Source organism: Gossypium raimondii, chromosome 6 (assembly GCF_025698545.1).
Source record: "Gossypium raimondii isolate GPD5lz chromosome 6, ASM2569854v1, whole genome shotgun sequence".
NCBI classification, from domain to species: domain Eukaryota; kingdom Viridiplantae; phylum Streptophyta; class Magnoliopsida; order Malvales; family Malvaceae; genus Gossypium; species Gossypium raimondii.
In genome coordinates this window covers 2877812-2900249 of record NC_068570.1, presented here as the reverse complement: position 1 = coordinate 2900249, position 22438 = coordinate 2877812, and the positions used below count along the sequence as shown (strand labels likewise).

General features: G+C 29.8%; 2 protein-coding genes across 2 annotated transcripts; both read right to left on the bottom strand.

The window, feature by feature from the left end:
• Nucleotides 1–6558: 6558 nt before the first annotated feature.
• On the bottom strand, nucleotides 6559–7867 carry LOC128041897 (phosphoglycerate mutase-like protein 1). The gene is made up of 4 exons (XM_052632622.1): nucleotides 7779–7867; nucleotides 7592–7711; nucleotides 7439–7483; nucleotides 6559–6838 (listed from the first exon to the last, which is right to left on the bottom strand). The coding sequence occupies exons 1-4, from the start codon at nucleotides 7865–7867 to the stop codon at nucleotides 6757–6759; spliced, it is 336 nt and encodes a 111-aa protein (XP_052488582.1). The 3' UTR covers nucleotides 6559–6756.
• A 48-nt stretch (nucleotides 7868–7915) lies between these two features.
• LOC105772290 (phosphoglycerate mutase-like protein 1) lies at nucleotides 7916–8932 on the bottom strand. The gene is made up of 5 exons (XM_012593590.2): nucleotides 8776–8932; nucleotides 8574–8681; nucleotides 8386–8465; nucleotides 8141–8246; nucleotides 7916–8023 (listed from the first exon to the last, which is right to left on the bottom strand). The coding sequence occupies exons 1-5, from the start codon at nucleotides 8842–8844 to the stop codon at nucleotides 7916–7918; spliced, it is 471 nt and encodes a 156-aa protein (XP_012449044.2). The 5' UTR covers nucleotides 8845–8932.
• Between the last annotated feature and the right edge of the window lie 13506 nt (nucleotides 8933–22438).

The following is a 22438-nucleotide window of genomic DNA, read 5'->3' as shown; positions in this document are numbered from 1 at the left end:
ATAAAAGTTATATATTTTGATACCGAAAAAGTGTGTTAACCTTTTATTATTTAATTTAGGTTTGGGGTTGATTTGATGAAAATTAATTGCTAATATTATTAGGTTTCAAATTTTTTTCTATGATTTTGTTAAAAGAATGAATTTAATGTTAATTGTGAATTTGTTTAAATTTATGTTTAATTTGTTAAGTACAAATGTGATTTATTTCTGATTTTAGCATTGATCGATGAAAATTAATTGTTAATATTATTAGTTAATTATGAATTTTCATTAAACTCTAAAACTTGAATTAAACACTAAAAATTAACACAATTATCTTCAAGTATTAAAATGTATAATTTTTATCAAAGAAAAAAAACATATGTACAGTACCACTACTCAAACACTAAATTATGCACTAAAAAGTTGTTTTCTGTTATCTATTTATTTATTTTTCTATTCGGTGGCCATCAGCTAAGGGCTGAGCTGACTGCTGCTTTTCTCTTCTATGGTTGGTGACAGGTCACCTGTTAGACTCAAATTTTGACTCTTTTTTTTTTTCTCCTGAAACAGATCTAAAAAAACTTCAAAAAAAAAAAAAAAGAAAGAAAGAAATATAATAGGCAGGTAAAATGATTTTAAGATTTTATTTAAAAATATTAAAAACTTTTGAACTAATAAAAATACTCTTTATTTTTTATTATATTACTAAATTAACATTTAAAAAAATTATTATCAAGTTTAAAAAGTGGGAAAAATATATCATAATAGTTATGTCAAAATAAAATTTAAGATAATTATAATACATTTAAATTTATTAATTGAAAAAGAAATATATTATAACAAAAAGGTTTTGATAATTATCTTATAGATTTAGGTTTAGTTAAATAAAAATAAAGAAGAAGTCTAAAAATGAATTAGTATACGATAGCAATAGTAAAATAAATTTGTGAAAATTATAATAAATTTAGATTTATTAGTTGGAAAATGGACTAGATTACAGTAAAAAATGTGCTAATTATAATATAGATCTATTTAAATTACATTAAAAGATTTATAATCTAATTTAGATTTACTAGTTAAAAACAATATACTATAATTGTTTTTAAAACGAAATTATGATAATCTAGAATAATTAGTTATTCTAAATAATTTAGATTCTTGAAAATACTTTCAACAATAATTTTTAATCATTATTATTAAAAGTATTTAATGTGTTTATTATTTAGTGTAAATATTTTCGTATTTATCATAGATTATTAAAATTTGTTTTATTTAATTTTTATTTTTATTTAATATTATAATTTACTCTTTTCTGTAGTTCTAGGTTTTTATGTTTAATTGTGTTTTTAGTTAAATATTTATTTTATGTATATTATTTTTAGAGACTAAAATAATAAAGATTGAATAATAGAAAAATATTTTCATTTTAACATTAAATACATATATTCATGTGCAATACACGTGACATAATTGATATATATTAATTATGCTAATTAGTTATTGTTTTGAATGATGTTGTTTTATATTAATTATGCTAATTAAAAGTGCTTTAATTATTATTTAAAATTTATTATTATAATATTTAAATTTTAACTAAATTAATATATTTTAATTATATTTAACAACTTGAAAAAATATTATTTGAAAAATAATTAAAATTAAAGGCATAGAATCACATACAACATATGTAACAATAAAGAGTTTTAATAAGGTTAAAATGTGCCAGAAGTCCTTGTTCTTTTTAAAAATTAGAATTTAGTCTCTTTATTTTATAGGATTTAGTCCTCTACCTTTTAGATTTCAAATTCAGGTCCAACTCTTAACATTGCTAAATTCTTTTTGTTAAATTTGTTGCTGTGACTTTTTGAAAAAATAATACTCACTTGGTAGCCATGTAATTAAAAAATGACTTTGTAATTAACTTGAAATTAACAAAAAAGATTTAATAGTGTTAATAGTTAGACTTAAATTTTGAAATCTAAAAAGTAAAGAGACTAAATTTTAATTTTCAAAAGTATAGGGACTTCTGGCACATTTAACCTTTTTAATAAAACTACGTATGAAATCTTAGTTACCATCAAGGAATTAAATATTTCTATCTACTGTAAAGCATGTGATTGATGATTTTTTTACGATGTGTTTTGTATAATTCGAATACTTTTACCATATATATATATTTTAAAAATATTATTATATTATGTTTTAATATTTTAATTTAGGATAACCTACACATATAGTCTCTCAACTATAAAAAATTTCATTTTAAGCACCCAAAATAAAACTTTTACAATTTAAGCATCCACGTTACTTAGTTCAGTCATCTTCATTACTCCCATTTAAATCATAAACGACAAATTGATGTGGTAATTAAAAATCGATATAATAACAAATTCATCCATCAACCTTTATATATTTATCGATTTAGTCCTATTTTAAAAATAACTCTCAAAATTTATAAATATTCTCAATTTAATCTAAATTCTAAAAAATTAAGAAATATATAAAAATACATAAATATTTTATATTAATATTAAACAAATATAATTATAATATACTAAATAAAATAAAAATCTCCCCGTCTCTCTCCCTCTCCTCATCCCCCATCGGACCTCCCCCCACTACCGTCCTTCTCCCCCTTCTCCTGCCGGACTTCCCCCCCACCGTCCCTCTTGAAACATAATCATCTTGTGGAAGCTGTAAGTACATAGAGCAAGGGTGCTGGTGATGAAGATGCTGCAATAGTTTTCTTGAAACATAATGTGAGTGTCTTTTTCACGACCCAAACTTTGAAAATTTATGTCCTATATTCTAATTTATGGATTCTATTAAAGAATAAACAACTTAAGATAGAATTTTCATGGTTGATAGGAGGGGATTTTGAACCACAAAAACATGAGCTCTTTTCTTCCGCAAGTAATTGATGAGTATGATGAACAGTCTGAAGTTGATGAAAGACTTAGAATCAAGGTAATCTCGATTTGAAAATTTAATCCCATTCCTCTAAATACTGACTAATTTGCAAATATACTAGAAGTATCAACTATTTAGGATGAATATCAAATATGCTTAGTCTTATGGTTCACCCATTTATTGTTGTTAAGATGAATCAAGTCTTTTATGGGAATTTGAGCGTAACCAAAATTTGCTTGCTATCATAATTGAAACTAAGAAGAAATCTTAATTTGTGGAGAAAACTGAGGGGGAGAGGGACGGTAATGGGGAGGTCCGGTGGGGGAGGGGGAGAGGTGGGAGATTTTTATTTTATTTAATATTAATATAAAATCTAAATTTATTAATATATTTTTTTGAAAATATTTATGTATTTTTATATATTTCTTTGAATTTTTAGAATTAGTATCAAATTGAGAATATTTGTACATTTTGAGAGTTGATTTTTTTAAAATTAGGATTAAATTGATATAATATGTAACATTTGATGACTAAATTTATTATTATATTAATTTTTAATTGTTATACCAACTTGACGTTTGTGATTTTAACGGAGTGACCAAAATTATCAAACTATATTATGTGGATGCTTAAATTTTAAATTTTTATTTTATTTTTTGAGTGTTTAAAATAAAAGTTTTAATAGTTAAGTGACTATCGATATAATTTACCCTTTAATTTATATAAATTAATCAAAGTAAAATTTTTATGCATTGCACACGTCAGCTGTATAATTTTAATTTTATATTATTTGGTTAAGAGAAAGATACAGAATGGATATCACATTAGTGCACCATGAATATTTATTCATATCGGATAAGATTATGTATTTACTTTTTTAATTATTTTTAATTGTATTTGAATATTATCTAATTAAGATTTTAAAAATAATATATTTTTTGGACATGAGTACAGTTGAGTTTAGACTTGCATAGTAATTAGCTTCATATATATTCTGAAATTTAGAGAGTTTCGAGTTTCACCTTATGTAAATCACGTTATATGTTATTTTTGTTCAAATTTATTTTGATATAGTTAGTGGTAAATTTTAGTATTAAGTTTTGGGAAAGTGTAACTAAAATTTTAAAAATTTTGAGGGTTTTAATATGAAATTTTGACAAATCTAATTATAAATTTCAGAAAATTTGAAGGTTTAATGAGAATTTACAAAAAAATTTCAAGGCATCTAACTGAACTTTTTAAAAAATTTAAATGTTTAATGAGAATTTTCAAAAATTTTCGAAAAGTTTAGAGTAGAAAAAACTCCCTACGTCCGCATTTAAATATAACTTTGCAATAATTAATTCGAATTAATAGTTATTATTGGAGTAAATATTGAAGCAAAAACCTTGTTTATGTTTAGCAAGGAAAGAGGGCAAAAATTAGAATGGAGAGAGGCTTAAAAGCTCGCCATTAGTGTTGATCTTGTCGCTTCAGCCAAACAATACCTACGATTTCTTATCGAAGTTGATGAGGTTGATAGGAATCAGACCCTCTATGATGGCCTTATCTTAGACTTGGCCATTTATAGGTCAATCTTATAAGTCTAATAATTTTTTTCCTTTAATTTTTGCCTTGAATGATATTAATCTATAGAATTAATTGCACCAAACATTTTTAAACTATGTCCTTCACTTTTAATTGGTTCTTGAACTTTAATTCATTCTAATTACACTCTTAAACTATTGATGTTATATCAATTAAGTCCTTTAATTTATTACTAAAATCATTAATTTAATTGTTACATGACACGTCGGATCTTATATAACATGATTTAAAATAAAATTTTAAGAAAAATGAATACTGTAAAAATAGATATTTAAAAATTTTAGTTTTGAGGTTTTCAAAACCTTTGCGAAGATTTATCATTCACTTTTTTAAAAGTTTTACTTTATATTTAGATTTTACTTTTAAAAGTTATGTGATGTATTATTTAATGTTAAATTAACAACTTTAATAATAAAAGGACTTGATTAGTATAGTGTCAATAGTTTGTCAATGTAATTAAAATGTTTTGAAGTTTGGGGACCGATTAAGAATGAAGGTTATAGTTTGGGGGTGTCTGGTGTAATTAACTTTAATGTATTCATTCATATTCTTAGTGGTAAAAGTACCATAAAGGCCCTTATGCTAGTAGTCAGATTGCATTTTTTCCTCTCTACTCAAAAAAATGAGCAAATTAGTCCTTGTATATTAGATCAAAGAGAAATCAAAGAGCAAACTAGTCCTATTAAAAATTTCATCTATTTCCATTGTTAAAAACTGGTCCCTATATGTCAGAATTAGGTACACATGACGTGTCACATATAACCGTATGATTATTTTGTCAGTCATATCAGTTTTTAATAGTAAAAATTAATAAGATTTTTAACAAAAAAGATCAATTTGCTTGTTGATCTAACATATAAAAACTAATTTATCCATTTTTTGAATAAATTGAACAAAATATAATCTGATTTCTAATATAGGTACTTCCATGATACTTGTACCTGCTCTTAATTTTAAGCAGTGACTATTCATTTACCTTTGATAATGTCCAAGTTTAGGTATAAATATTGTTGGCTTCCACTACTTGCCAAGCATACGGAGTCTACGGTTTCGGAAGGCCCTTTGGTTGTGGCACTCGACTGTGAATGGATTTGGCATTGCCATAGGCTCAACCCAATACACTTTTAAACCATGGAACATAAATGCAACATTACATATATATATATCTTGTGACAGTGAATTTTTGCCAATTTGTGCATTTATTGTCTTTGTTAGGTACGGTACAAGGCTGATTGTGAGGAACTCTATGGGAGAATCCTTGACAATCATAATGTCATGTCCTCAATTAGTACAACTTACAGGTGGATGTGAGTCCTTTCTTTGATCCTTAGATCTTGACATGCATATGTCTTTGGTCTATTCATGGTCCACCACTTTAAAAGCATCCCAACCTTAAGTAGGTTTCAATATGACGGGATAGATGGCGAGGTTCTACGTGTCCCCCATAGACCGAAGGGTACGACACTTGTCTCTTGCTAGGTTGGGGGACTGAACTCCACATGTCACATTTGCATGCCTTGACGTGCTTGGATATTGGTGAGGTACTGGTGAAGCACTAGTGGCGAGGTATTCTAAGTGCAAATTAGAGAATCTATAGTTGTTCTAGGCAAGTGACCAATCTATTTTCAGTAGGAAAATTTAGTTTTGATTGAATGAGTTCACTTTAAGTATACGTGGTTAAAACTGCAACAAATTTTAAATTGGTTGAGCTTGTATTAATACTTGTACCGTGACTCATTTAGTGAATTTACCTCTGAATAAGATTCCAAAGACAAGTTTATCAAACAACATAAACAAAATTTGGTATTTGAATGTTAATGTTTGAAATATACCCTTTTGTAAAATTACAACGTCGATAATAGTAATATACCGTAAAGAAAAGAAAGAAAGATACAACACATAGAATTTTACGTGAAAATTCTTTCAGGAAAAAGTCACGGATAGAGGAGAAAAAAATTTACTATGTCGAATTCGAATGATACAAGAGGAAAAACGATTACGTCTATTTATAGGTTTAAAACCCTTATTTTAATCAAAGTCGAATAGATTAAAACATTTTATCCTAATCAACATCAAATAGATAAAATAATATTCATTTCTTATTACAACATCCTAGTGGAATCATTCCAATCCAATTACAATAGAAATAGACTTTCTATGGGTCAAACTAGCTTTAAGACAATTGACAATGAAAATAATTCAATTTTTGACAAAGCAGATTAAAGATCCTGGAGAGTTCAAGTTCAACAGTGAGTTCTCAAAGTAACTTGAGTCGAATCAGACGGAAACTTCCTCTCTTAACACATTCTCTTTTGCAGCATTTCTTGGTGAGCAAAGCTGTGAATCCGCTACCTTCAAGCTGAAACATATTCAAAAACAGCAAGTGGATGTTTCAGATTTAAGCATGTTAGAAAATAATGAATCTTTGACTAATTTTGTGAACCATAAAAATTATGATGTCTTATACAGCTTATTTTTATGAAACATATCTTGAGACGTTCGGGTTTTGGAATTCTGGAACATGACTTATGATAATCTTGTAGATATTCAATTCAAAACACATACGTATTTTAGACTCAAACTTTGAAGCAAACTTGATTTTTTTCCCTCCCCTTGTCCACTTCATGTTTGATTTTAAGTGTTGGGAAAAAAATATTAATCTTGGTTGAGTGGAGAAAGGGACCATTAATGGCATTTTATATAGTAATTCCATAAAACTTTAATATGATACAATGATTTTGGGAGGTGATTCCTTACGCGTACCATGAATATTAGTATAAATGACTTTGGTCAATGTACCCTAATGGGTCTTTGAATATAGAAAATACATTGACCTAATGTGTTTTATATATTTTATGCGGTCATGTACGTACAGCTAACAACTCAAAATCTGTACCGAAAAAAAACAACATATACGTGATTGAATGAATGCCTCTAAATTTCAGAACAAAATGCTCACCTTTTGTCGACAATGAGCACGGAACGGAGCTCACAATTGCCGAAGCTGAAAAAGGCCCACATCAGACCAGGTCAGAATTTGAAAGCAAAGAATGTATAATCAAGTCTTTGTCTAAAGAAGAAGAAGAAAATGGAGACAATGTATAAGGCCCACCGTTTGCATAAATCTGTTCTAACTGTAGGATGACAGTCGTTTTCAAGTACATTTAGTATATGTTGAAGCATTATGCCATGACTCACAATCACAATCTCTTGCTCTGGCCTTGTCCATAGCCTGCAATATATATAAATTGGTGAATTATTTCTGAATAGTAAATTGTTGATAAGAAATTTGAGTTTACCATTTTATAAAAAGAACCATTCGAGCAGCCATTTCCTCTTCGGACTCTCGAACGTGTGGATTCCACAAGCTGTCATCTTCACCATCCATCTGCACAAGCAAAACTCTTTGAATACTGATATTTAATGAAGATATAATCTATATCAGCATCTTATGGTTAAAGGAACTTGCCATTGAAAAATCAATGGAAGGGAAAAGAGCCTGACACTCGCTGACCCTTCTCCTCATATCACAAGGACGAACACCCTGTATTGAATTGGAGGATGCGTCAGTATATTATGCATATATTGAACTGCAATTATGGTTGGAGTAAATCAAGAAGGAAGGCCTAGCATGAGAGATTTCAGCCATATATGTTACTACCATGCGGTCTCGACAAAGCTCAACTGCCATAATTTGGGGGTGATTGACACCTGCATCTTCGTTGCTTTCAGTACTACCGAATACTCCAAAAGCAGTTTGCATGGTCCTGCAGTGATGATCATTTACACTCATCAACTATCTTTATCTAACACTAAAATGTATTTCAAAAATACAAATATTCCCTTGATTTCTTTTTCAGAGACTGAGATATTCCATTGAAATTCAGGCAAAACTGAGCTTTATACCTGTATAAGGGGGAAGTTACGACCAACTCAATCCTCTTAAGTAGACCACTAGCATGAACATCCTCCCGCAGTTTACCAACCTGAAATAAAAAAAGGTAGAAATTAATATGATTATATTAAAAACTGGATTAATTCATTTCAGGATTGAAGATTGATGATAAGCTAGCCATTGAATGTTATGGGATTACCTGGTGCAGGCCCAGTGGGGAAAGCTGGGCATCAAATAGGTGAGGGGACAACAGTGCTTCACGATTAATGTCTCCTTCTACATTATGCATGGCTTGTCCATGCCTCACCTGAAAAAAAAAAGATAAAAAAAACTATGATTTAATAAAAAAAAAACAAAATTTAAGCAAATAGTTGATACTAGGATGGTGTGTATATATATACCAGGTGGACAGTTTTGCAAAGCTGCCATGGGTATGTAAATTGAGCTGCTGTGGTCTTCATTTTCTGCATTTGGGAATTCAATTCAAGTAATAGAAGATGCTCGTAAGAACAAAAGGATGGGGAATAAAGGGCAAAGAAAGAATGGGGATTGATAATAATTGACACAAATGGCTATAAAACTTTTTAAGGGAAATTGTAAGAAGTGAATGTAAAATGTAGCAGACCCTATATTTATACAGAGAGAGAGGGACTTGCAATGTATTTTCTATGTTGGTTCATATATCTTTACATGACTCGTAATTGGACAATTATGATAGAATAATGAGAATATATTCGGTAGGTATAGCCTGTTAGTAATCAATAAGGGAAAGGGATGGAATTTAAGAAGGAAATAACGAGATCAAGACGACGTGATTGAACTAAATTCAATGCATGGGACTCTGAAAATAATATTTAGTCGGATTTGACTTGCTATAATATTTCCCAACAACTCTCAAAATCTTCTCAGTTCATCATAGACTATAATTTTCCTCAGTAGTGGCCAAAACTAGCTAACTAATATTAGAAAACAAATAAATAATAAAATACCACTTGAAATGCATACAGTCTTCCTAGAAACCCCCAAAAGAATAAATATATTAAAAATGAAAGGAATATCATGGACATGAAAACCTCAAGTCTCTTATGTTAACTTACCAGAAAACTGAGAGAAAAAAGGCAAGAAATCAAAGGAAAAATAGTTCAGTGTTCTGGGGGAAGAACTGTAGAAAGCTAATGGTATAATTAATGCTATATGGGATGGATATATATAAGCATGCAACGGGGAATGGAAAGGAATATCGTAGGCAGGGGTTTAGTTTGATTTTCTTGGTAGTAAAATTCAATCCATGCATACGTAAATCTGGGTTTGTTTGTTTTCCTTTTAGAAAAAAAAACAGAAAAGAAAAGACTTTAGTCTTTAGACTTGGTTGCCAATGTGAACAATCATGTTTTCCTTTTTTATTCAAGTCTCCTGTTGATTTATTAATCAAATCTTATGAGATATGAAGTATTCAAAGATTCTCAATCATACCCTTCATTAATCCATAATTTATATATTAGATTACTCCTAAAAATAAAATATATATATACTGAAATATATTTAAATTCACATTTAAAAAAATAAAACAACTAAACTACATCATAGTTTTTCCTCGATCCATAAATGGGAGAATAATATGCTTCAATGTACTCAAACTCATGTTCTCTTGCATTAGCAATAATTACTATACCAATCGAACTAAAATACCAAAAAATTTATAATAATCTAAAAATGAAAACGCAAAAAGAAATAAAGAAGTAAAGTTTTCCCTGTACATATGGAGGCTATCATAAAAAAATATGTATGTAATTCTTGATAAAGGGTAGTCCAGGCCATATGATGATAGTGACCCTAAAATACACTTTATTTTGGGTATTCAAACTTTTCTTTATTATCATCATTATTATTTCAAAAGAAAGGTCTTTTTATTATTTAAATTGATTTCTGTCCAAAAGTTTTATCCAAAATTGGTAGAGCTGGGCTTTGGGCAATTTCAACTTTGCTCTTATAATTTTAAAAATAAAATCTGAAAATTTTATACTCTTATATAAACGCAATACTATTTAGGTTAAAATATGTCTTACTTTTTAAAAGTTAAGAATTTAGTCATTGTATTTTTATTTACTGAAATTTAATCTCTTTATTTTTCAGATTTTAAAATTTAGATCCAACTGTTAACCCTATTAAATTTAAGTTAATTATAAAGTCATATTTTTAATTACATGACTATCAAGTAAATTTTTTATTTAAAAAAATATTATAGCAACAAATTTAACAAAAAGAATAATAGTGTTAATACACCTTTTCATGAGTTGGGCTACCCGCCCAAGCTCGAAAGCCAGCTCGAATTTTAGGAAGGTTTGGGTAAAAATATTAGGCCAAAAATGAACTTGGGCAAAAAAATTAGACTTGTTTAAAATATGTGCCGGACTCGGGCATAAGCATTCAAGGTTCGAGCCTGACCCGACCCGACCCATTTTTATTTATAAAATTTTATATTATGTTATTTTTATATATTATGAATTTATAACACATTTAAAAAATAAACTTATACTAAATATATACTACTACTCTAATGTAAATATTAAAATAATGTTAAGATGATTATATAAAAATTTTCAGTAAAAAATAAAATTATTAAATATTAAATTAAAATAATATAAATATTTTTTATATTGTTTTAAAAAATAATTTGGGTGGGCCTAAAATGAACTTGGGTTAGTTTTTTTGTAAATATGAGTAGACTTAGACAAAAATTCAGGCTCATAGTTCGGGTTGGGCCTGACTTGGGCAAGTACAAAGTATTTTAACTTCATTCTTAGGTCCGGCTTATGAACATCTCTAAATGTTAACCGTTGGACTTAAATTTTAAAATTTGTAAAATAAAAAAAATTAAATTCCATAAAAATAGAAATACAGAGATTAAATTTGAATACGAGAACTTCTAACCTATTTTAACATGTCTCTCTTTAAGATGAATCTATTCCTTTATTGGTCAACTTATTTCTTCTTTATCTAAATTCGCTTTATTACTTTTTATAATTCTAATATAAAGTTTATAATTTCCAACTTTGAATAGCCTCTTTCATCATCTTCTTTTAACTGTATCGCTTTTCTCACTTTAATTTTAAAGTTTTTCTTTATTTACTTCGGTCCTTAATATTATTAGACGTTCTCAATTTAATCCTTTAGACGTTAAAAAAACTAGTTAAAATATCAAGCCAAACATAAATTTCCACATGGCATACGCTAAAATCACTATGACATCATCATTAAAATGACCTATTTTTTAAATTAAAATAAATTATAAATGTTTAAATTTTTTAAAAAATGTTAGAATCTTTAAAGAATTGTAAAAAATTATAAAAATATTAACAATCTTAAAATATTCTAAAATATTAAAAAATTAGAAGTTTATTTTAAAAAACATCATCATTGAATTTATATAAAAATTATTTTGAATTACTTTTAAAATATAAATATCATAATAGTAAATCATGTAATTAGTAATTATTGAATGTAAAGTGTTAATTAAATTTAAATATTATGATTGTTAAATAATTTATTATAATAATATGTGTATTTCAATTTTAATAGTGTATTTGACGGGTTAAAGTAAACTTAGCGGTGTTTCTAGATGTAAAGGCCACAACATACTAAACCTTTGCTGGCGTAATCAATAAACGCCTAAAGCGCCAATAGCCTTACATATGGCGGCGTCTGTTGCCTAAAGCGCCACTAACTTTTTACGCAAATAATTTGATATAATTTTCAAATAAATTATTTTTAAAAATAATACCAATATTATGACATTTATATGAAAAAGCTTGTTATTTTATCATCATTTGCGGTAGTGTTGCTTGTATTGAATCGATGGAAAGTGCATTTGAATTGGTTAGATTAGAAATCGGAACGAATTGATTAAAAATTGATTGAATTGGTGATCAAATTGGTTAAATAAAAAAATCAATTAAACTGGTTTTTTTAAAATTTTTTAATCAAATCAGGAATTGATCAAGCAAGGGCGAAGCTAGAAAAACTTTTAGGGGGCTGAAATTAAATTTTAATTTTTAATAGCTTATATTTTTATAATTTTTAAAAGATTAAATCAAATTTTTATCATTTTTAGAGGGTCAAAGTGTAATTTTACCTTTACTAATTTAAAATTTTAAAATTTCTAGAAGGCCTAAATGGATAATTTTTTATTTTAGGGGGTCGGGGCTCCTACCAGCCCCCTAGATATGCCACTATGATCAAGGTACCATTTTGAAAAGTGTCTTTGAACCGACTAGATTGAGGACCGAAAAAAATCAATTGAACCGGTGAGCAAATTGATTAAACAAAAGTTTTAAATTTTTTAATAATATTTAATGAACCAATTGAACCGATAAATCAACCACGTAATCGTTTTCTACCGATTTAAAAAATCATTCATCCGCGGTATTTATATTAAGAAGCGCGCGACAAGCACCTAATAATTAATTAGGCTAAAATGATTACTTTTATTTAATGTACTACTTAGGGTTAATTTAGCATTGCATTTGAGAAGTGCTTTTAAAAAGTGTTGTGGAAAAGTGATTTTGAGAAGTACTTTTAAAAAGTTTGGTTTAAGATTTAAATGTTTAGTATTGCTGTCAAAAAGTACTTTTGATAAATAAAATGTCCATTTTAGACATTGTGTTATAAAGTAATAAATATGTATTTAAATAATATTCAAATTAGTTAATATTATGATATCTTAGTAAGAATATAAAAATAATTTATTATAATTTGTTGTTAATATTTTAATATATGAAATATAAATTTTAAAAAATAAGTTAGTTAATCTTATGATATCTTAGTAAGAATATAAAACACAATTTATTATAATTTTTGTTAATATTTTAATATATGAAATATAAATTTTAAATATTTTTAAGCAATTAATATTAATTATTCATAAATTTTAATTGAATATATAAACTATATTTTAAATAATAAAATATGACCAATAAAAATTTAAATATATAATATTATAAATAAAATAAAATTTAATAAGAAAATAATTACATACACCATATAAGTATTATATAAAATATATTATAAGGGTTAAAATTGTCATTTAATCCTAAAAGCACTTTTGCCAAAAAAAAAAGTTAAAAAAAATTGCTTTTACTTCTAGATTGAAAAACACTTTTGACTTAAAAAATTGTCTGTTTGACATTACTTTTGGCTTCAAAAGTACTTTTGGCTTCAAAAGTACTTTTGATCTCAAAAGCACTTTTGAGAAGCAATGCTAAACAAAGTCTTAGTCATTCGAATTTAATGGTAGAAGTCAACACATGTGGAGAGGAAAAGAAGTCAGTACATCATTTTTTTATTAATTAATATTATTATGATGGTAGTTTTATTTTATACTTTTAAATTATTTTAAATAAAAAATTAAGAATTATAAATTTAAGGATTAATAATTACATATTTAACAATATTAAAATATAAATTTATTATCACTCTATTTATATTTATTATTGAATAAAGTTAAAAATAATTTTAATATAAAATATTTTACAAAATCTAATATTTGTTAAGTTATTTAAATTGAATGTGAGTGTGAATACATATATGTATTTTAGATATTTAAAAGTCATATCCATATATTCGTATCTATATGTTTGTAGAGTATTATGCTCCTAATTTTTTATTCAAATAAGTTTATATACACTATTCTCGAATAAGATTAAGCTCAAACCGTAAAATGAATGAGAATATCTTTGGTTATATCAATAGAAAATATTTCTAATAATTAAAAATAACTTAATCCACTTATAATATATTACTATATATTAATATTAAACAATCTTTACTAGAAATCTTATCATGCGTATGCGTATGGAAATATTTAGGACATAGATGTGCGTTTAAAATAATATATATATATACAATAAATAATGAAATATATAGTTTAGAATTAATTAATAATAACACATGAAATATATACGCTATTGAAATGAAAAAAATAAATTGTAAGTAAAACGAAATTTAAACACAAAAAATACATCAAATTAGAAATAAAAAATGAGTACAATTCTTTATCAAATTAAAACGAAATTTAAACACAAAAAATACATCAAATTAAAAATAAAAATGAGTACAATTCTTTATCATGGTGTTGGTTTCACTTAGTTTGTGACACTAACTTAATGAACAATATTATAATACTAGAAACTTTATTACACGAGTATGCGTGTAGAAATCATATATTTAAAATGCATAAGAGTATTTATAAATAACATACAATAAATAATGAAATGTAATATTTGAAACCGATAATAACATATACTTCATATATATTAAATGTTACTTTAGTTGAAAATGTTAATGTTAGGATAGTGTATGCTTGGTGTCTTGGGTTCAAATCCAATTGTAGGCATGAATATTTTCTTTATTTTATATAAGAAGACAAAAATATCCTTAAATTAAAATTTATTAATATTTTAATATTTTAATAATTAAGTTGGTACTAGAGTTGTCCATGGGGTGGCTTGGCCCGAAGGTCCACCCAAAAATGGGAGAGTTTGGGCAAAAATATAAGTCCGAAAAATAGGCATGAGCAAAAAATAAGGCTAGTTTAGAACATGGGCTAGGCCTCGGGCAATGTTTTTTTAGCCTAGGCCCAGGTTGGCCCGAATTTGCAATAAAAACTCTATTGTTTTGCTATTGTTTTCCTGCTGTTTTGTTACCATTTGGTTAAATGCTAAAGTTACATATTTTATGTAATTAAATTGGTTAATTTATGAAGTGCACCACTAATTTTTCCATGTTTTTATTGATTTTTGTGCAGGAATGCAATTTGAGGCTAAATAGAAGAAAAAGGAAACAATTGGGCCAAATTAAAGAAAGAAGCAAAGAAGGAGGGCCAAAGTAGAATTTTTCCAATATTAATTAGCTGAAAATTTTGTTGACTTAGTGGGGGAGATTATTTTGGAATTTATTTTATTTTGGGATATTTTTTCCTTAATTTCCTATGACTAGTTGACTCCTAATTTAGTAAATCAACTAGTATAAATAGAGCTTGTATTGTTCATCATTTCATCAATCAAAAAAATATTTAGCTTCTATCTTTCAATTCTCTCCTTTCTCACGTAGCATTGTTTCTTTAGTTTCTTTGCCTTCAATTTATTCCTAGCAGCAACCAACTTTAGCCATTTGCAATTCCTTTCCTTTTTCCAAATTCCCTTTTCAACCACCCCACTTTAATATATTCCAACTCCCATACTCAATCACATCACCCACCTTTTCACACATTTACCTTAATTAATTTATCAAATACCAACATGTCCCAAACCTTAGCCAAATAAACCCATTTTCAGCTTTAGGCCGAAATTAACCTCGTCAAAACCCGTGAGTTACGAACCCGAGCCCATTTAACTCCTAAAATTCCAGTACTTATTACTTCTCCGGATTAAGAGTATGATTTTGTCAGCTCATAAAGTCAGATCAACACTAAGTCAAAAAAGACGTCGTTTGATTTAGTGTGATTAGACGTACAGTTGGAATTCCGAAAGGAACGTTTCTAATCGGTTTTCTGTGAACACATTGGCGTGCCAAGTGGAGATAGCTGTTTGGTTCCGTCAAGGGAAGTAGTAATCGGATTTGAATGCCCCACGCGGTTGAGGGCACTGGTTCGAGCTAGGCTCTTCTAGAACGCAAAGCTGCCGGAGTTCTAAATCACGAACGTTTCGTGGTTGTTCGATCGGTAAGAGTTAGTTATTAGACGTTCCATAAATAATTTACACAAGGAAGAGTTGGTGTCCGAGGCGTCCTTGGTAGCTATAACTAGCTTATTGGAAAAGAGGAGTTCATCCAATTTCGAGAATCGGTTCAAAGACGAGGAAAATTCGTGCCTAAAGCTGAGCTTATTCTAATTAAATTTTTCTTAATATTTATTTCACAGTTTTTATTATTCTGTTTTCAACTTTTACTTTTGACGTTATTTTTCTGTTAATTTCAGGTTTTCAAATTTTTATCCCCCCGAACGTCTTGGGCAAGACAATTTGCCCGACATAAATCGGTCAAGCGAGCAACAATTTACTGATAATCGGTCTCGAGGATCGACCCTACTCCCTATAACGCATAATTTGCAAACTAAGGCGAGGTTTATATTGGTGGATTCGACACCCATCGGTTTTGGCGCCGCTGTTGGGACCGCAACACTTACATTGTTTAGATTATCTTCATGACCAGATCTTCATCCGGAGATCTCGAATACGACCCAGAGATCGAAAAATCCGCATGAGCGCGACGTAAAGAGACGAAAGTTCTTAAACGTGTAGAAGCAATTGAACGTGGAAAACAAGTCGAAGTGGTTGAACTTGAGACCGAACCACTTCGTGAAACAAAAGAAGCGAAAGACAACCTCGGTGAACCAGAAAGGATGGCGAACCGAACCATTCAGCTAGCCGCTGCTCCTAATGAGCAAACACCGTTGTGCATCAACTATCCAGCCGGAGAAACCCCATTCGAGTTGAAGTCAGGCTTAATTCACCTTTTGCCCACTTTTCGAGGCTTGAAGAATGAGAATCCACATACCCACTTGAGAGAATTCCACATGGTCTGCTCCAGCATGAAACCACAGGGAGTAACCGAAGATGAAATTAAACTTCGGGCCTTTCCATTTTCTTTAGTTGATACAGCAAGAGAATGGTTATTTTACTTACCCCCCGGTTCAATTACAACATGGGATGACTTATCTCGTGTTTTTCTTGACAGGTTCTTCCCAGCATCACGAGCAGCTGAACTAAGGAGAGACATAGTGGGAATCCGCCAAATAGAGAGTGAATCGCTCTACGACTATTGGGAGCGATACAAGAAACTGTGTGCAAGTTGTCCTCAACACGGTTTGACCGAGCAATCACTTCTTCAATATTTCTACGAGGGTTTGCTCCCTATGGAGATGAAAATGATTGACGCTGCTAGTGGAGGGGCGTTTGAGAACTGATATCCACCATGACAGCAAATTCTCAACAGTATCGGCCGAATTCAGAACCCACAAGACGGGTTAATGGGGTAAACGTTTCATCCTTAGAAGATAAATTGGATAAGCTTACTAATATTGTTCAATCTATGCTTTCAGAAAAGAAGAATCGGACCCAACTGTGTGGAATTTGTACTACATCTGAACATCCGACGGATTTGTACCCAATCCTTAACGAAAATTCAAAGGCACATGTTGATGCTGTCGGAGGATTTTCAGAACCTCCACAAAGACGCTATGATCCTTTCTCCAACACCTACAATCCCGGGTGGAAGGATCATCCCAACTTGAATTACGGAGCTAATCCCCGATATAATCCATCATACCAACTGAGACCTTTGCAACCACCACAACAACAACCCAAGTCAAGCACATCTCTAGAAGCTCTTGTGGAAAGACTTGCCGTCGATGCTGCAAAATATCAACAGAGGACAGACGCATCAATACAAGAGTTAACTAATCAAGTTAGTAAATTCTCGATGGCAGTTAATCGTTTGGAATCTCAAGGTAAATTACCTTCCCAGACAGAGTTGAATCCTAGGCAGAATGTAAGTGCAATAACTCTTTGTAGCGCAAAGATTCTAGAAACAGTTCCAGAAAAAAGTCATGGGCAAGACAAGGAACGGGAAAAGCAGATCTCTGATCTAAAAGTCAGACCAGAATAAAAAATTCAGAAACCATTTGTGATGCCACCTCCTTTTCCAGAGAGGCTCGTAAAGGATAAGAAAGCAAAGGAGGAAAAAGAAATCCTCGAAACATTGAGAGAGGCAGAGGATCAAGACAAAACAACTTTCACGTGCCCTTCCGGAATGTTTGCGTATAGACGAATGCCGTTTGGACTTTATAATGCTCCGACCACTTTCCAGAGATGCATGTTGAGCAAATTCTCTGATTATGTCAAGAAAATCTTGAAGTCTTCATGAATGACTTCACGGTGTACGGATTTTACAGACAATTCATAAAAGACTTCTCGAAGATCATGCAACCGCTTTGCAGTCTATTACAAAAGGATAAAGAATTTGAATAACACAGGTCGTCGAGCTTAACGACGTTAAACAAAGCGCTGTTGGGAGGCAACCCAAATTTTCTTTTCCTTTATGCAAATAAAACTTTTGGTAAAATGGAAAATGAAAAATGCATGTCGAGGATTAGTTCTGTCTAAGGAAAGACTTGGTACTTAAGTATGTCCATTGTGACTCACCTCTCTTTCCTGGGAACTTACTTGGTGCATTTATCACAACTGTTTTACCAAATCTCGTAATCTTGGTTTTTAATAATTTATTTCTCGAGTTTATAGCTTAGCTAATAAATTTGAAAAAAAAATAAATTTCCTATTATTATTATTATTATTTATTTTTACTATTTTATTTTATTTTCATTTTTATCTTTGCAGGAAAACATTCCAAGACAATTAAATTCCATATGTCAACCCACAAAATTCTTTTTTCAGTTAAGGCCCACTCTACCTACGAGACCGCCCTCCACGACGTTGAAATACTTGGGGAGTTTCTTTTTCTTTCTTTCTCCTACTGATCTTTACTTTTATTCTTTAAATTACATTGGGACAATGTAAAATAAGTAGGGGGAGGGAAACATAAATTGGTTCTAATTTGCTTATCTGTCATCACTATTTTTGCATGTTTTTAGTAAAAGGTAAATTTTTCTTTTAATTGGGATGGTACACTTATGGTTTGACCGATTTAGCTATTTAATTCTTTACACATGAAACTTTTCAATAACCTAGACTTAGTGGGTAAGAAATTTTTGGAAATGATGAGTTTGCTTGATTGCCTACCTTTTATCATGCCTTAGCTTTCAAAAAAAAAAAAAAGAATAAAAAATAATACTCCTCTGATATGAATGTTAAGAGTGAACAATTGGGGTTGTGCATCGGGCTGAGTAACCGGAACGTGGTGCTTGGGTTGTCATCACATCTCGCGTAAAAAGGTTCGTGTGGCTGTCCAATTTATTTGCACTCACTCCGCTAACAAGTTATCATGAGTAGGGCGAAATAACCCGCTTAGAGACGTCCGAATTGAGTAACCGGAACATGGTGCTTGGGTTGTCATCATGTCTCGCGTCAAAAAATTCGATAATGTCCTAAGTACACAAAAATATATATATAAAATAAATGAAAGGTAAGCCTATCAAGTTCTCATAAATTCTGAAATATATTTATTTACTTATTAGGCTAGGTTATTTGAGATATTAATGAGCTAGGATTGAATTGTTAAATTGTGCAAACCATGAGTATCAAGTCCTATTTTGGAAAAATTTTCTTTTGCAGATACATATAAAATGCTCGAGGACTAGCATAAGCTAAGTAGGGGGGATTTGATTAAATGCTAAAGTTACATATTTTATGTAATTAAATTGGTTAATTTATGAAGTGCACCACTAATTTTTCCATGTTTTTATTGATTTTTGTGCAGGAATGCAATTTGAGGCTAAATAGAAGAAAAAGGAAACAATTGGGCCAAATTAAAGAAAGAAGCAAAGAAGGAGGGCCAAAGTAGAATTTTTCCAATATTAATTAGCTGAAAATTTTGTTGACTTAGTGGGGGAGATTATTTTGAGATTTATTTTATTTTGGGATATTTTTTCCTTAATTTCCTATGACTAGTTGGCTCCTAATTTAGTAAATCAACTAGTATAAATAGAGCTTGTATTGTTCATCATTTCATCAATCAAAAAAATATTTAGCTTCTATCTTTCAATTCTCTCCTTTCTCACGTAGCATTGTTTCTTTAGTTTCTTTGCCTTCAATTTATTCCTAGCAGCAACCAACTTTAGCCATTTGCAATTCCTTTCCTTTTTCCAAATTCCCTTTTCAACCACCCCACTTTAATATATTCCAACTCCCATACTCAATCACATCACCCACCTTTTCACCCATTTACCTTAATTAATTTATCAAATACCAACATGTCCCAAACCTTAGCCAAATAAACCCATTTTCAGCTTTAGGCAGAAATTAACCTCGTCAAAACCCGTGAGTTACTGAACCCGAGCCCATTTAACTCCTAAAATTCCAAAGACTTATTACTCTCGATTAAGAGTATGATTTTGTCACCATAAAGTCGATCAACACTAAGTCAAAAAGACGTCGTTTGATTTAGTGTGATTAGACGTCTGATTGGAATTCGAAAGGAACGTTTCTAATCGGTTTTCAGGAACACATTGGCGTGCCAAGTGGAGATAGTTGTTTAGTTCCTTCAAGGAAGTAGTAACGGATTTGAATGCCCCACGCGGTTGAGGGCACTTTGGTTCGAGCTAGGCTCTTCTAGAACGCAAAGTCGCGGAGTTCTAAATCACGAACGTTTCGTGGTTGTTCGATCGGTAAGAGTTAGTTATTGGACGTTCCATAACTAATTTACACAAGGAAGAGTTGGTGTCCGAGGCGTCCTTGGTAGCTATAACTAGCTTATTGGAAAAGAGGAGTTCATCCAATTTCGAGGATCGGTTCAAAGACGAGGAAAATTCGTGCCTAAAGCTGAGCTTATTCTAATTAAATTTTTCTTAATATTTATTTCACGGTTTTATTATTCTGGTTTTCAACTTTTACTTTTGACGTTATTTTTACATTAATTTCGTGTTTTCAAATTTTATCCCCGAACGTCTTGGGCAAGACAGCTGCCCCGACATAAATCTGGTCAAGCGAGCAACAATTTACAGTAAACCAGTCTCTGAGGGATCGACCCTACTCTCTATACTGCTTAATTTGCAAACTAAGGCGTAGGTTTATATTGGTGGATTCGACACCCATCACCATTTTACTATTATGTTGTTAATATTTGGATATTGTATAATACTTGTTTTATTGTTAATTTTGCTACTATTTTAGAGGTTTTTGCTTATTAAGTTGCACTGGTTATTTAAGTATAAAAACTTTTTTCAATTTATTTTCAATTTGTTGGGAAATATTTATTTTAATATTTTTAGTATATTTGGTATATTATATGTTTTTTAAAAAATTATATAAAAAAATTAAAACAATCAATACGGGTGGGCCGAGTTAAGCTTGGGTTTTAATATTTTTATCCGGACTGGACTTGTGCAAAACTTTAGGCTTATTTTTCGAGCCAAGTTAGACCCGAACATATAAATAGAGTCTAAAATTTTATTAGAGTCCGACTCAAACCCGGCTCATGAATATCTCTAATTGGAAGTGATGATGTGACACACAAGAGAATGTTCGACTATTTCAGACATAAGGCGTAATTAATAAATCAACAAGAGATTTGTTCAAGAAAAGTAAAAAACAAAAAAGACAAAGAAAAAGACTTTGATATATATAGTCACGCGTAAAGCATAGTGTTCACATACAAATTTTCTATTTTCTTTTTGGAAGGAAAAAGGAAAAAAAAAACCCCTGGTTTTACGCTTGCATGGACTCAATTTTACTACCAAGAAAATCAAACTAAACCCCTGCCTACGATATTATATTTCTTTCCCTTTTTGCATGCTATATATGTATACCATAAGTCCTCTATGGCTCTATCCATCACTTGTCATTAATTATACAACCAGTTCTTCCCCCTAACACTTAATTACTTTTCCTTTGATCGATCTATTGTGTTTTGCCTCTTTTCTGGTAAGTAAAGCTAAGACATGAAGTTGCATGTCAATGATATTTTCTATTCATTTTGATGGTATTTGCTGTGAGTTTTCCATGAAAATGTGTAGGCATTTGAATGTGTAGGCGTTATTTAAATTATAGTTTATGATGAGCTGAGAAAATTTTGAATTTTCCTACTAAATAGTATTTCTTTTATTCCAAGTCACTTGCATTGAAATTACTTTTCTTTTTTGTAATAGCCGAAATAGGAAATTAATTAACAAAATCAATCTTTCTCGTTAATATTTCCTTCTTCAATTTCCATCTTTTTCCTTCTAGTTTACTACTGTCTAATTCCATCATAATTATTCAATTATGAGTTACGAAGAAATATATATGAACCAACGTAGAAAATACATTGAAATTCTCTCTCCCTATATATAAATATACATATAGTCTGCAACGTTTTACATTCACTTCTTACCATTTACCGGAACAAGTTTCTGGCCAT

Bases quoted from the DNA above. Each gene is read 5' to 3' on its own strand.
- LOC128041897 (XM_052632622.1), bottom strand. From the start codon at position 7,867: ATGGATGGTGAAGATGACAGCTTGTGGAATCCACACGTTCGAGAGTCC. The intron at 7,484-7,591 runs GTGGGCCTTATA...GGCCTTTTTCAG, and splicing joins AGAACAGATTTATGCAAACG to CTTCGGCAATTGTGAGCTCC. The intron at 6,839-7,438 runs GTGAGCATTTTG...AATATGTTTCAG, and splicing joins GTGCTCATTGTCGACAAAAG to CTTGAAGGTAGCGGATTCAC.
- LOC105772290 (XM_012593590.2), bottom strand. From the start codon at position 8,844: ATGCAGAAAATGAAGACCACAGCAGCTCAATTTACATACCCATGGCAG. The intron at 8,247-8,385 runs GTATAAAGCTCA...TCATCACTGCAG, and splicing joins GTAACTTCCCCCTTATACAG to GACCATGCAAACTGCTTTTG. The intron at 8,024-8,140 runs GTAGTAACATAT...AATTCAATACAG, and splicing joins AGCTTTGTCGAGACCGCATG to GGTGTTCGTCCTTGTGATAT.